The sequence below is a fragment of the Nycticebus coucang genome, chromosome 10 (assembly GCF_027406575.1).
Source record: "Nycticebus coucang isolate mNycCou1 chromosome 10, mNycCou1.pri, whole genome shotgun sequence".
NCBI classification, from domain to species: domain Eukaryota; kingdom Metazoa; phylum Chordata; class Mammalia; order Primates; family Lorisidae; genus Nycticebus; species Nycticebus coucang.
The window spans coordinates 122,949,397-122,963,223 of record NC_069789.1 but is presented as its reverse complement, the minus strand read 5'-3'; the positions used below and the strand labels follow the sequence as shown (position 1 = coordinate 122,963,223).

General features: G+C 43.4%; 1 protein-coding gene and 1 pseudogene across 2 annotated transcripts in view; one reads left to right on the top strand and one right to left on the bottom strand.

Annotated features, from left to right (window-relative positions):
- The window catches only part of LOC128596595 (cytochrome P450 2F5-like), a 29,752-nt pseudogene extending 24,274 nt beyond the window's left edge, over positions 1 to 5,478 (bottom strand). The window contains exon 1 of the transcript XR_008383115.1: positions 5,347 to 5,478. The product of XR_008383115.1 is annotated as a cytochrome P450 2F5-like (transcript). The remainder of the gene's footprint in view (positions 1 to 5,346) is intronic.
- A 6,879-nt stretch (positions 5,479 to 12,357) lies between these two features.
- On the top strand, positions 12,358 to 12,940 carry LOC128596794 (60S ribosomal protein L23a-like). Its single transcript, XM_053606520.1, has one exon. The coding sequence runs from the start codon at positions 12,392 to 12,394 to the stop codon at positions 12,860 to 12,862; it is 471 nt and encodes a 156-aa protein (XP_053462495.1). The 5' UTR covers positions 12,358 to 12,391; the 3' UTR covers positions 12,863 to 12,940.
- The last annotated feature ends 887 nt before the right edge of the window (positions 12,941 to 13,827 follow it).

Here is a 13,827-nt window from a genome sequence, read left to right as displayed (position 1 = left end):
TCACTGTGGCCAATGATGGTCCTTTGCCTTGGGATGGGGCAAAGGAACCTCTATTTTTTTGCATTTGGGGCCCAAGGCCTGGTTTGGGGGGTTGGGTGGAGTTATGGGGCTACGGCAAAATGGTGGGCCAGAGATAGTGGCCAGAGTCCCTTTCGTGTTTTGGGCACTTGATTCTATTTCTCAGAGTTCAAGTCCACTTGTGCCACTGACTGGCTGAGTGGCCTGGGGCAGGTTGCTTTCCTTCTCTGAGCTGGGGTTTTCTCATTCTCTGAGGCCTGTTTCTCAAAGCTCTTCTCTGCATTGTCTCCTGCAGCTGGTCTCTGACGCTCCGCGGGCATCTCACTTGCTTCAGCCCCTACCGTCCCTGCCTCTGAATCTTCTTCTCTGTCACGCTTGCTCTCTCTCCCTGTCTCTCTTGCCCTCTGTGTCTCTGCGGCTTTGTCTCTCACTCTCTCTGTCCCCTTTCTCTTTCTGCCTCTCTTTCATGGTATCTGTCAGTGTCCCCTCTCTGTCTCTGCTCTGTCCCCTCTCTGTCTCTGTCTCTCTTGCTTCCAAAGTTAGACCGAAATGAGCAAGACTGGAGCTGGGCTGAGGCTGAAGGAGGGTTTGGGAGAAGAGTGGGGCTGGGAGCCATAGGGATAAAGGCCCTTGGACTTGTGTGACTGTACCTGCCCAGCACATACGTATAGTCCTCCTCCTGCCGTCCTAAGCCCCCCACCAGCCGTGTCTGCTCTTGGTTCCTGCCTCGGAAACTGGTCCTTGTTACCCACCTTCTGGCCAGCTCACAAGGGCAGACTGCAAAGCCTGGAGCAGGGCCAGGGCTCCTAGCCTGGGACTAGGGCAGGGGAGAAAGCCACTGAGGTCAAGGGTCTGGGAAACTAGGTAGAGGTTTGTGAGTGTGCACCATGTTACTGCAGGCATGGGAGGAACTTGATGCCCCAGGTCTCAGGCACATGGTGGGGTAGATGTGGAGCCAGAACTGTTACTCAAGCCCTGAAAAGGCCAGTTGGGGCAGGTTTTGTAAGAGGGCTGAAGGCTTGATTATAGGATTTTATTTTTATTTATTTAGAGACAGAGTCTCACTCTGTTGCCCTGAGTAGAGTGCCCCAGTCTCATCACAGCTCACAGCTCTAACTCTTGGGCTCAGGTGATCCTCCTGCCTCAGCTTACTGAGTAGCTGGGACTACAGGCACCTGCCATGATGCCTGGCCTGTCTTTCCTATTTTTAGGAGAGACAGGATCCTGCTTTTGCTCAGGTTGGTCTCTAACTCCTGAGCTTAAGTGATCCACCCACCTTGGCCTCCCAGAGTGTTGGGATTACAGGCGTGAGCCACCACCCCAGACTTAATTATAGGATTATATATCTCTAGTTTCCCTTGGCATTCACCCTTACTTCTGGGGGAGCGTGTTGTTTTGGATGCACCCCAATACCATAACCAACTTTCCCTGACCGTAGAACTTGGTTGAGAGGGGCCAAATGGGACTGCCTGACAGGGGAACCTGGGCTTCATGAGACAGGGCGTTTTAGGAGGCTTCGAGTTCTTCTTTTGGTCTGACTTGCACTCCTACTGGAGAGGGAACTGGGGGCAAGTGAGGGACATAGGCAGGGTCTCTCAGATCATCGTTATTGACATCTTGGGCCTGATAATTATTTTCTGGGTTTTTTTTTTTTTTTTTTTCAGATAGTCTTGCTCTGTCACCTGGGCTAGAGTGCCATGCCTCAGCCTAGCTCACAGCACCCTCAAACTTTGCTCAAGCAATCCTCCTTGCCTTCTGCCTCAGCCTCCCAAGTAGCTAGGAATTACAGGTGCATGCTACCACACCCAGCTAATTTTTCTATTTTTAGTAGAGACAGAATCTCACTCTTGCTCAGGTGGGTCTTGAAATCCTGAACTCAATAGATCCTCCTACCTCGGCTTCCACAGTGGTAAGATTACAGGTGTGAGCCACCTTGTCCAGACTAAAATTTTTTTATTTTATTTTTTATTATTTTTATGTTTTTGTTTTTTTTTTTTTGAGATAGAGCCTCAAGCTGTCACCCTGGGTAGAGTGCTGTGGCATCACAGATCACAGCAACTTCCAACTCCTGGGCTCAAGCGATTCTCCTGCCTCTGCCTCCCAAGTAGCTGGGACTACAGGCGCCTGCCACAAAATCTGGCTATTTTTTGATTGCTGCATCATTGTTGTTTGGAGGGCCCGAGCTGGATTCGAACACACCAGTGCAAGTGTATGTGGCTGGAACCTTAGCTGCTTGAGCCTCAGGCACCAAGCCTATTTTTTTTTTTTTGAGACAGTCTCAGTATGTTGCCCTTGGTGCGATGCCGTGGCGTCACAGCTCACAGTAACGTCTAACTCCTGGGCTTAAGCGATTCTCTTGCCTCAGCCTCCCAAGTAGCTGGGACTACAGGTGCCCACCCAACGCCTGGCTATTTGTTGTTGTTGTTACTGTAGTTGTCATTGTTGTTTAGCAGGCGTGGGCCGGATTCAAACCTGCCAGCCTTGGCATATGTGGGGATGCCCTAACCACTGAGCTATGGATGTCAAGCCCTAAAATCTTTTCAATTATGAAAAATCAAGGAAAATAGTACAACACGTGCTGAGGTATCCATTACTCAGAGATTTTCAACACAAGACCAATATTGTTTCACCTCTTCTCCAACCCACATCTTCTCTTTTTAACACAAGTACTTAAAAAAACAATCTCAGTATTGAATCCCTGAAAATTGCCAAGAGAGTAGGTTTTTGTTTTGTTTTTTTTTTTGTTTAGAGACACAGTCTTACTTGGTAGCCTGGATAGAGCGCTGTGGTGTCACAGCAACCTCCAGCTCTTGGGCTTGGGCGATTCTCTTGCCTCAGCCTCCTGAGTAGCTGGGACTACAGGCGCCCGCCACAATGCCCGGCTGGCTATTTTTTGGTTGCAGTTTGGCTGGGGCCAGATTCGAACCTGCCATCCTTGGTACATGGGGCTGGCTCCTACTCACTGAGCCAAAGGCACTGCCCAAGAGAGTAGGTTTTATGTGTTATTACCACAAAAAAATAAGTTTGTGTGGTAATACATATGCTAATTAGTTAATTATCCAATTTATCCATTCAACATATTAATACATATGTCAAAGTATAATCTAGTAAATGATAAATATATGTAATTATACAAAAAGAAACCATGCTCTTTGTAAAAAAAAAAAGATAAATATGTGTAATTTAATTTGTCAATTGAAAACAAAAAACCCAGTCCCAGACATCATATTATTTCACATACTTTAACATGTATTTCTGACAAATGAAGCCTTCAAAAAAATAAACTTCAATGCCATTATTACAACTAAATATTTAAGAAACTACTTGTTTTTTTTTCTTTTTTGAGACAAAGTCTCACTATGTCGCCCTTGGTAGTGTGCGGTGGTGTCACAGCTCACAGCAACCTCAAACTCTTGGGCTCAAGTGATTCTCTTGCCTCAGCCTCCCTTGTAGCTGGGACTACAGGCGCCCGCCACAACACCCGGCTATTGTTTTATTGTTTGTTTAGCAGGCTCAGGATGGGTTTGAATATACCAGCCCCGGTGCATGTGGCTGGCGCCTTAACCGCTGAGCTATGGGTGCTGAGCTGGGCTTCTTCTTCTTTTTTTTTTTTTTTTTTGAGACAGAGCTTCACTCTTTTGCCCTGGGTAGAGTGCCATGGCATTATAACTCACAGCAACCTCAAACTCTCAGTCTCAAAGGATCCTATTGCTTCAGCCCTCCTGAGTAATCAGATGTCTACCACCACACCCAGCTAGTTTTTCTATTTTTTAGTAGAGATGGGGTCTCATTCTTGTTCAGGCTTGTCTTGAACTCCTGAGCTCAGGTGATCCACCTTGGCCTCTCAGAGTGCTAGGATTACAGGAGTGAGCCATGGCACCTGGCCAAAATTTATTTTCTGAATGTATTCATTGTATACAATATGATGTTTTGAAGTATATGTACATTGTGAAATAAATATAGCTATATTTTTTACAGAAATTACATTTATTATGTTATAATATTCTTTTTTTTTTTTTTGAGAGTCTCAAGCTGTCGCCCTGGGTAGAGTGCTATGGCGCCATAGATCACAGTAACCTCCAACTCAGGCTCAAGTGATCCTCTTGCCTCAGTTTTTCTAATTTTAGTAGACACAAGGTCTTGCTTAGGCTGGTCTCAAAGTTGTGAGCTCAAGCAATCCACCTGCCTTGGCCTCCCAGAGTGCTAGGATTACAGGCTTGAGCACCCAGCCTTTTTTTTTGAGACAGAGTCCCCCTGTGTCACCCTGGGTAGAGTGCTGTGGTGTTATCATAGCTCACAGAAACCTCAGACTCCTGGGCTCAAGTGGTCCACTGGCCTCCACCTTCTGAGTAGCTGGGACTGCAGGCGCTCACCATGACAGCCGGGTAGTTTTTCTATTTTTTTGTAGAGACAGAGTCATGCTCTTGCTCAGGCTGGTCTTGAATTTCTGAGCTCAGACAAACCACCCGCCTCTACCTCCCAGAATGCTAGGATTACAGGCATAAACCATTATGTGTGGCCTGTTAAAATATTCCTTACTGAGCTAGCAATTATTTATGTGGAGAGTCCAGAAAGCAGATTTGTATCTGAATTATCCTTGTCCTTAATTACAGAGATTTGTGAATTATGCACATAACACTATTGCCCTAGCGTAGTTACTGAAGGTCCAAGAGGCTATGAACTTTGGAGAGCAGCTTCTCCCTGCCTATCGGGACAAGACAGGATGGACATATTTTTCTCTTTTGAATTTAAATCTTTATAACAGTTCAAGTGCTCCTCTTTAAATGCATCAATTTGAAGGCTTTGTTAATTCTGTCAAGGACAGACTGTGAGTCACAAACTCAACTTTTATCTCCTTGGATATATAGTCAGACAAAACTTTGGGATACTTTCTACAGTCTTCCATCCTCCAAGGGCAGTGCCTCTCCCTGGGTGACCTGTTACCAGCTGGAATGGAAGAATGGTGATGATTTCGTCACCTGAAGCAGCTACTCCAACCACCACAGATGTTGTCACAATACTCAAAGGAATAGTCATCAGCCATCTCAATAAGAGTACTTCCTGGGCTCGGCGCGCATAACACAGTGGTTACGGTGCCAGCCACATACACCGAGGGTGGTAGGTTCGAACCCGGCCCAGGCCAGCTAAACAACTGCAACAAAAAAAATAGCCGGGCATTGTGGCAGGCACCTGTAGTCCCAGCTACTTGGGAGGTTGAGGCAACAGAATCGCTTAAGCCTAAGAGTTTGAGGTTGCTGTGAGCGGTGACATCACAGCACTCTGCCCAGGGTGACAGTGAGACTCTGTCTCAAAACAAAACAAAAAAACTTCCTGGATGGCCTTACTGAAGCCCTGGATGTTAATATATTTAGAGGCTGCAAACTTTTTGGCCCTTGCAAAATTATCTTTATTGATGTTGACACCAATGATCAGGGATGCACCAGGCACATCAAAGTTCATGATCACTGCCAAACACAACACAAGCAGAGGCAGGCTCCCCCTTGACCAGTATTCAGAGCAGCACCATAACCAGTGGAAATGCCACAACTCAGAAGGCAGACTTTATCAATAAAGTGACCAAAACATGTATTACAGCAACAGAGTTATTAGCTACAAGAGTGTGTTCTGAAAACGTGCTGATTTCCATGTCTTTCCTTTGCCTTTCACAGTAGCAACAATAACAAGAGACTTTGGAATATATTTAACTAAGGAGGTGAAGGACCTCTATAGAGGAACTATGAAATGCTGAGGAAAGCGATCACAGAGGATGTAAACAGATGGAAAAACATACCATGTTCATGGATCAGCAGAATCAACATTGTTAAATAGCTATACTACCAAAAGTGATTTACAGATTCAATGCAATCCCTGTTAAAATTCCAATGTTATGGGCAGCACCTGTGGCTCAGCGGGTAGGGCGCTGGCCCCATATACCAAGGGTGGCAGGTTCGAACCTGGTCCTGGCCAGCTAAAATAGCAATGGCAACTGCAACAACAACAACAACAAAGCCAGGCGTTGTGGCAGGCACCTGTAGTCTCAGCTACTTGGGAGGCTGAGGCAAGAGAATCGCTTAAGCCCAAGAGTTAAAGATTGCTGTGAGCTGTGATGCCACAGCATTCTACTGAGGGTAACAAAGTGAGACTCTATCTCAAAAAAAAAAAAAAAAGAAAAATTCCCATGTCATTTTTTTTTTTTTTTTGAGACAGAGTCTCACTTTGTCACCCATGGTAGAGTGCTGTGAAGTCATAGCTCACAGCAACTTCCAATCTTGAGCTCAAGTTCTCTTTCCTCAGCCTTCTGAGAAGCTGGGACTACAGGCACCTGCCACAACACCCAGCTGTTTTTAGAGACAGGGTCTTGCTCTTGTTCAGGCTGGTCTTGAACCTGTGAGCTCAGGGCAATCCACTCGCCTTGGCCTCCCGGAGTGCTAGGATTACAGCCATGAGCCACTGCACCTGGCCCCAATGTCATTTTTTTGAGGATCTAGAAAAAATAGTTCTATGCTTTGCATGGAAACAGAAAAAAACCCCAGTAGGCAACACAACCCGATGTAACAAGAACAAAGAAGGAGGTGTCACTTTACCAGACTTCAAGCTATATTTACTACAAGGCTATAGTAACCAAAACAGCACGGTACTCTCTTTTTTCCTTATTTCCTTTCTGGGCTTCCTTTGTTAAAAGTGATGCTGTTTTTAATTTCTTGTTTTTCATTTTCTTGTGTATCTGTTATAGCTTTTTTGATTTGAGGGTACCATGAGGCTTGCAAATAACATTTTATAACCAATTATTTTAAGCATGACATCTCTGCTTACAAACAAACAAGGAAAAAGAAATCTAATAGAAATTCTACCCATTGACTCCATTCTTCCGCTGCTTTTTAACTCTGTTGTTTTCACCCAAATTTTTTTATACTATCTATCTCTCAAAAAGTTGTTGCTTTTGTTTTATTTTATTTTTGATGGGTTTCTCTTTTAGTGTTCTCACTAAAGATTTAAGTGTTGGCCAGGTATGGTGGTTCACCCATGTAATCCCAGCAGATTCTTGGAGTCCAAGGCAGGTGGATTGCTAGAGCTCAGGAGTTCAAGACAAGCCTGAGCAAGAGCAAGACCCTGTCTCTACTAAAAATAGAAAAATTAGCCAGGTATTGCGGTGGACACCTGTAGACCCAGCTACTCAGGAGGCTGAGGCAAGAGGATTGCTTGAGCCCGAGAGTTTGACATTGTTGTGAGCTATGACACCATGGCATTCTATCTGGGACATCAGAGTAAGACTCTGTCTAAAAAAAAAAAATAAATAAATAATGATGTAAGTGGTTTGTACACCACAATTATAGCAATAGAGTATCCTATATTTGTGTACTTATGGTTACCAGTGATTTGTATACCTTCAGAAGACTTTTTTTTTTTTGAGACAGAGTCTCACTCTGTTTCCCTGGGTAGTGTCATAGCATCATAGCTCACAGCAACCTCAAACTCATGGGCTCAAGTGATTCTCTTGCCTCAACCTCCCAAGTAGCTGGGACTCAAAGTGGCCGCCACCAGGTCTGGCTAGTTTTTCTATTTTTTTTTTTTTTTAGTAGAGATGGGGTCTTGCTCTTGCTCAGGCTAGTCTCCAACTCCTGAGCTCAGGCAATCACCTGCCTCGGCCTCCTAGAATGCTGAGAGTATAGATATAAACCACCATGCCCAGCCTAGAAAATTTATTATTCGTTAATGTTCTTTTCTTTCAGATTAAAGAAATCCTTTTAGCATTTTCTGTAGGACAGGTCTGATATTTCTATTTCATAGAAATCCCTCACCTTTTGTTTGGCTGGGAAAGTCTTTATTTCTCCTTCATGTTTGAAGGATTTTTCTGCAGGATATAATATTCTATGGTTAAGTATTTTCCTTCAGTGCTTTAAATATACCATGCCCCTCTCCCCTGGCCTGTAAGGTTTTCACTGAGAAGTCTACTACTAGATGTAATGGAGCTTCTTTGTATGTAATTTTTTTCTCTTTTCTCACTTCTCACTTTCCTTTGTCTGCGACTTTTGGGAGCTTGATTATTAAAAGCCTTGAATAGCCTTATTTGGATTAAATCTTCTTGGGTTGAATGACCTTCCTGTTTCTGAATGTTGATATCACTCTCTATGGTTAGATAGTTCTTTGTAATTATTTCTTTGTTGGTTTTTTTTTTTTGAGACAGAGTGTCACTCTATCACTCTGGGTACAGTGCCATAGTGTCATAGTTCATAGCAACCTCAAACTCCTGGGCTCCAGTGATCCTTTTGCCTCAGCCTCCCTGAATAGCTGGGACTACAGGCACCTGCCACAATGCCCAGCTAGTTTTCTTTTTTTAGAGACGAGGTCTCACTCTGGCACAGGTTCATCTTGAACTCATAAACTCAAGCAATCCACACACTTTGGCCTCTCAGAGTGCTAGGATTACAGGAGTAAGCCACTGCACAAGCCTAGAACTTCTGTCCTTTATAAACTTAATTTTTAAAAACATTTGTGTCTTTGGGCTGGGTGCCCGTAGCTCAGTCAGTAGGGTGCCGGCCACATACACTGTAGCTGGCTGGTTCAAGCCCGTCCCGAGCCTCCTAAACAACAATGACAACTGCAACTTAAAAACAGACGGGTGCTGTGGAGGGCACCTATAGTCCCAGCTACTTGGGAGGCTAAGGCAAGAGAATTGCTTGAGCCCAAGGGTTTGAGGTTACTGTGAGCTGTGATGCCACAGCACTCTACTGGGGTTGACATAGTGAGACTCTGTCTCAAAAACAAACAAACAACATTTGAGTCTTTTGTAATAACACTTACCTTAAAATTACGCAGCTTTACCAAAATATTTTTCTTTATGTCCTATTCTATAGTTTCTTTCTAGTTTTAATTATTTTTTTATCTTTTAATTTTTTTGTTGTTAAAAATAAGACACAAACCAACCTTAGCCGGCATATGGGGGCTGCTGCCCTACTCCTTTGAGCCATAGGCGTTGCCCATGATCTGATTTTTTAATGAGTGGCAGACGTGGGCAGCGCCTGTGGCTCAATAGGTAGGGCACCAGCCCTGTATGCCAAGGGTGGCAGGTTCAAGCCCGGCCCTGGCTGATGTACACTCTACAACAATGATATAAAGTATAGTATATAAGCCAGTAACATAGTCATTTATTATCATTATCAGATATTATGTACCATACATAATTTATGTGCTATACTTTTGTACATAGGTTATTTACACTAGCATCACCACAAACATGTAATACATTGCACTATGATTTTACAATAGCTATGATGTTACTTGGTAACAGGAATTTTTTAGCTCCATTAGAATCTTATGGGTTAACCATTGTATATGTGGTCTGTCATTGACCAAAATGTGATTATGTGGTGTGTAACTGTACTTCCAGTGTTTCCCTCTCAGCCTTGATATCTTTTTTTTTTTTGAGATAGAGTTTCATTTTGTTATCCTCTGTAGAGTGCTGTGACATCACAGCTCACAGCGATCTCAGCTTCTTGGGCTCAAGTGATTCCCTTGCCTCAGCCTCCCGAGTACCTGGGACTACAGGTGACTGCTACAACACCTGGCTATTTTTAGAGATGGGGTCTTGCTCTAGCTCGGGCTGATCTGGAACTCATGAGCTTAGGCAATGCTCCCACCTCTGCCTCCCAGAGTGCTAGGATTATAGGCATGAGCTACCGCCCCCAGCCTAGCCTTGATATCTTTTTCTCCACCTCCATGGGATCAGCAGAAAAAGGCATAAAGACAGAGAGAAATAAAATGCCGACATTGCTAATTCCTGAGTTACAAAGAATGCCTTTGAATGAATACACTTTTGAATGTATTTCCCCAGGATTTTAAGATCCTCACCATCTGACTTACTTAAAAGAAAGGCTGACTCAGAGTTGAGATCTGGTTCAGAATTGTTGAGATGCTCAAACTCAGGCAAAGCACAAAAAAGAGGCCAAAGTCTTCGAGAGAGCCTGAAGCCATCCTGTCTCCAAAAAGTGAATGTGCAATTTGTTACCATTAGGTGGATGAGTCATGAGCGCATCGGTTTCCTCACAGCAGCCTGTTCGTGCTCCTCCCAGCATTTCCACAGCTTGCCTGGTAGACCGCAACCTCATGTCGTGATTAGGAGATCTAGTAGTTGCCTCGTTTTCTTCATTTGTAAACTGTAGATAAAAATCACCTATCTTAAGAGCTTGTGGGAAAACTAAATAAGTTAACGTAGGCAGAGCACTCAGCACAATAATTGGCATATAGCACCAATAATAATTAGCTATGGTAATAGGTATAGTCATTATCATCAGCTACGTTGTTACAAGAAGCCATTTATTAGAAATAAAATGTATTAGAAGGCCAAGCACAGTGGCTCACAGCTATAATCCTAGCACTCTGGGAGGCTGAGGCGGGTGGATTGTCTGAGCTCAGGAGTTTCAGATCAGCCTGAGCAAGAGTGAGACCCTGTCTCTACTAAAAAGAGAAAAAATTAGCTGGATGTTGTGGTGGGCACCTGTAGTCCCAGCTGCTCCAGAGGCTGAGGCAAGAGGATTGCCTGAACCCAGGAGTTTGAGGTACCTGTGATCTATGATGGCCACAGCACTCTACCCAGGGCCACAGAGTGAGACTATGTCTCAAAACAAAACAAACATACAAACAACAACAACAAAATCCCATGAGAAATGAAGTAGGTGGGAAGAGGGAAGTGGGGACAGGTCAATTCACACCTAGCAGTGCAATGCATGGTAAGTGTGGGCACACTTATAACTTTGACTCAAAGTGTTCCAAACCAATTTATGTAACCAAAACATTTGTACTCCCATAATATTCAAAAAAATAAAGTTTATTTAGAAAGGCAAAAGACCCAGAATACCCAACACAATAGTGAAGGAGAATAAAGTGAGAGGACTGAAATTACCTGGCTTCAGGATTTACTGTGATGCTATAGTAAGTAACACAGAATGGCACTGGAGAAAGAATAGACAAAGAAAAAACCCAAATTCCCAACATGCCATTTATTTCCTTCTTCTTCCTATGTTCTATTCTCAAAGTAGGATCCTGGCAGAATGCTCTTTTACTTAAATTCCTGGACATGTTCAAAACATAAGCTTCAGGGCTTGGTGCCTGTGGCTCAAGGGGCTAAGGTGCCAGCCATATACACCTGAGCTGGCAGGTTCGAATCCAGCCCCGGCCCATCAAACAACAATGACGGCTGCAACCAAAAAATAGCTGGGTGTTGTGGCAGGCGCCCTATAGTCCCAGCTACTTGGGAGGCCGAGGCAAGAGAATCGCTTGAGCCCGGGAGTTGGAGGTTGCTGTGAGCTGTGATGCCCCGGCACTCTACCTAGGGAGACAGCTTGAGGCTCTGTCTCAAACAAAACAAAAGAAAACATAAGCTTCAGGGTGGCGCCTGTGGCTCAAAGGGGTAGGGCGCCAGCCCCACATGCCAGAGGTGGTGGGTTCAAACGCAGTCCTGGCCAAAAACTGCCAACAAAACAAAACGAAACATAAGCTTCATGTAATCAGAGGTTAGACTGTTTTGTTGACTGCTAATTCCCAGAATTTAAACCCTGTCTGGCACGTAATACCTGTTTTCTTAGCATTTGCTTAATAAATAAACCACTTGCCCAAACCTTCCTTCCATTTCCCACTTTTTCTCCCAAGAGCCCCACTTTTCTCTAACATCGTTTCCAGGGAACCTCGCTCCTTCTGCCAGTTCCAATGCACTTAGGATCAGAAGGTTGGGCCAATACTTCTTGTTCCTCAATGCCACTTCTCCATCCTGGAGTATAGACATAAACAGGTGATTTTATTATTTTTCTTTTTAAATTCTTTATTTTTTTTTTAAGTCATATACACATAGATCATGAATACATTTGTGCATGTGTGGGGTACAATGTGTTGATTTTTTTACACAATTTGGAGTGCTTACATCAAACAAATTAATATAGCTTTCACTTCATTTACTTGATTATTGTGTTAAGACATTTATGCTCTACACTTGATGGATTTGACTTGTACCCTTGTAACATGCTCCATAGGTGTGGTCCCACCGTTTACCCCCCCTCTATCAAACCTGCCCCCTCCCCTCCCTTCCCACTCATTTCTCTCCTTCATCCTGGGCACCCGCCACAACGCCTAGCGATATTTTGTTGTTGTTGCAGTTGTCGCTGTTGTTTTAGCTGGCCCAGGCTGGGTTTGAACCTGCCAGCCTCAATGTATGTGGCTGGCATCCTACCCACTCTACAGGCACCACCCTGATCTCGAACTCTTGAGCTCAGGCAAACCAACCTGCTTTGGCCTCCCAGAGTGTTAGGATTACAGGGACGAGCCATACTACACCATAAAGTGCCTGGCTTGTTAACAATAATCGATTGTAGCTTTTCACAAGATGGTGCCGAAAGCGAAGAAGGAAGCTCCTGCCCCTCCCAAAGCGGAAGCCAAAGCAAAGGCATTGAAGGCCAAGAAGGCAGTGCTAAAAGGCATCCACAGCCACAAAAAAAGGAAGATCCGTACATCACCCACCTTCCGGCGGCCAAAGACTCTGAGACTCTGGAGGCAGCCCAAATATCCTCAGAAGAGCGCCTCCAGGAGAAACAAGCTTGACCACTATGCCATCATCAAGTTCCCCCTGACCACGGAGTCTGCCATGAAGAAGATAGAAGACAACAACACACTTGTGTTCATTGTGGATGTCAAAGCTAACAAGCACCAGATCAAACAGGCTGTGAAGAAGCTTTATGACATTGATGTGGCCAAGGTCAACACCCTGATCAGGCCTGATGGTGAGAAGAAGGCATATGTTCGACTGGCTCCTGATTATGATGCTTTGGATGTTGCCAACAAAATTGGGATCATCTAAACCAAGTCCAGCTGGCCAATTCTAAATATATAACTTTTCACCATAAAAAACAAACAAATAAACAAAAAAAAACAATAATCGATTGTAAATTTTAGAAAAAGCCAAAAGATTTGAAATGTTCCCAACACAAGGAAATGACAAATGTTTGAGGTGATGAATATCCTAAATACTCTGATTTGATCAATACACATCGTATCAAAGTATCACATAAGTACCTCACAAATATATAAAATTATAATATATATATCCCTAATTATATATACCTAACATATATTTTGGCTAACAAGGAGATATATATATGTATATATATACAGACACACACACACACACGCACACACACACACACGCACGCACATACATACACAGTAGAACCTCTGTACACTGACCACCCAAGGGACTGTAACAAATTGGTCAACACATGGGTGTGGTCAACATAAGGAACTCGGCCTGCTGTACTGATAATTATATATACAGAATGGACATAAAGTTGGTGTGCAATTTAAAATAGTTTAACACAGTAAATTGCAGATGAACTTTATGAATACCTGATATATATATACGTATATATAATATGTATATAATTATTTAAATACATTATATAAATATAATGTATTATATATCAGTATTTATGTATATATAAATATATATATGATATACATATACACACATTGATAAAGACTGACCCTTGGGTGACCCTCATGTTAGCATTTGGCTGACAAGGTGATATATATATATATGTATATATCCTTGCCATCTCAAGGTTAGCCTCTATCAATTGTTTTTTCTCTTGATTATGCATCACATTTTCCTGTATTCTCCAATGCCTGTTAATTTTTGCTTTCATCCTGTATATTGCTAGTGATATACTGTAGAGACTCTAGATTCTGTTATGTTCTGTTAAAAATATTGCCTTTTTTGGTTAATTTTAATGGAGAAGGCAGTTAGCTTGGCTAAGCTCAAATGCT

Excerpts from the sequence above, each read along its gene's own strand:
- LOC128596794 (XM_053606520.1), top strand. The coding sequence starts at position 12,392 with ATGGTGCCGAAAGCGAAGAAGGAAGCTCCTGCCCCTCCCAAAGCGGAA.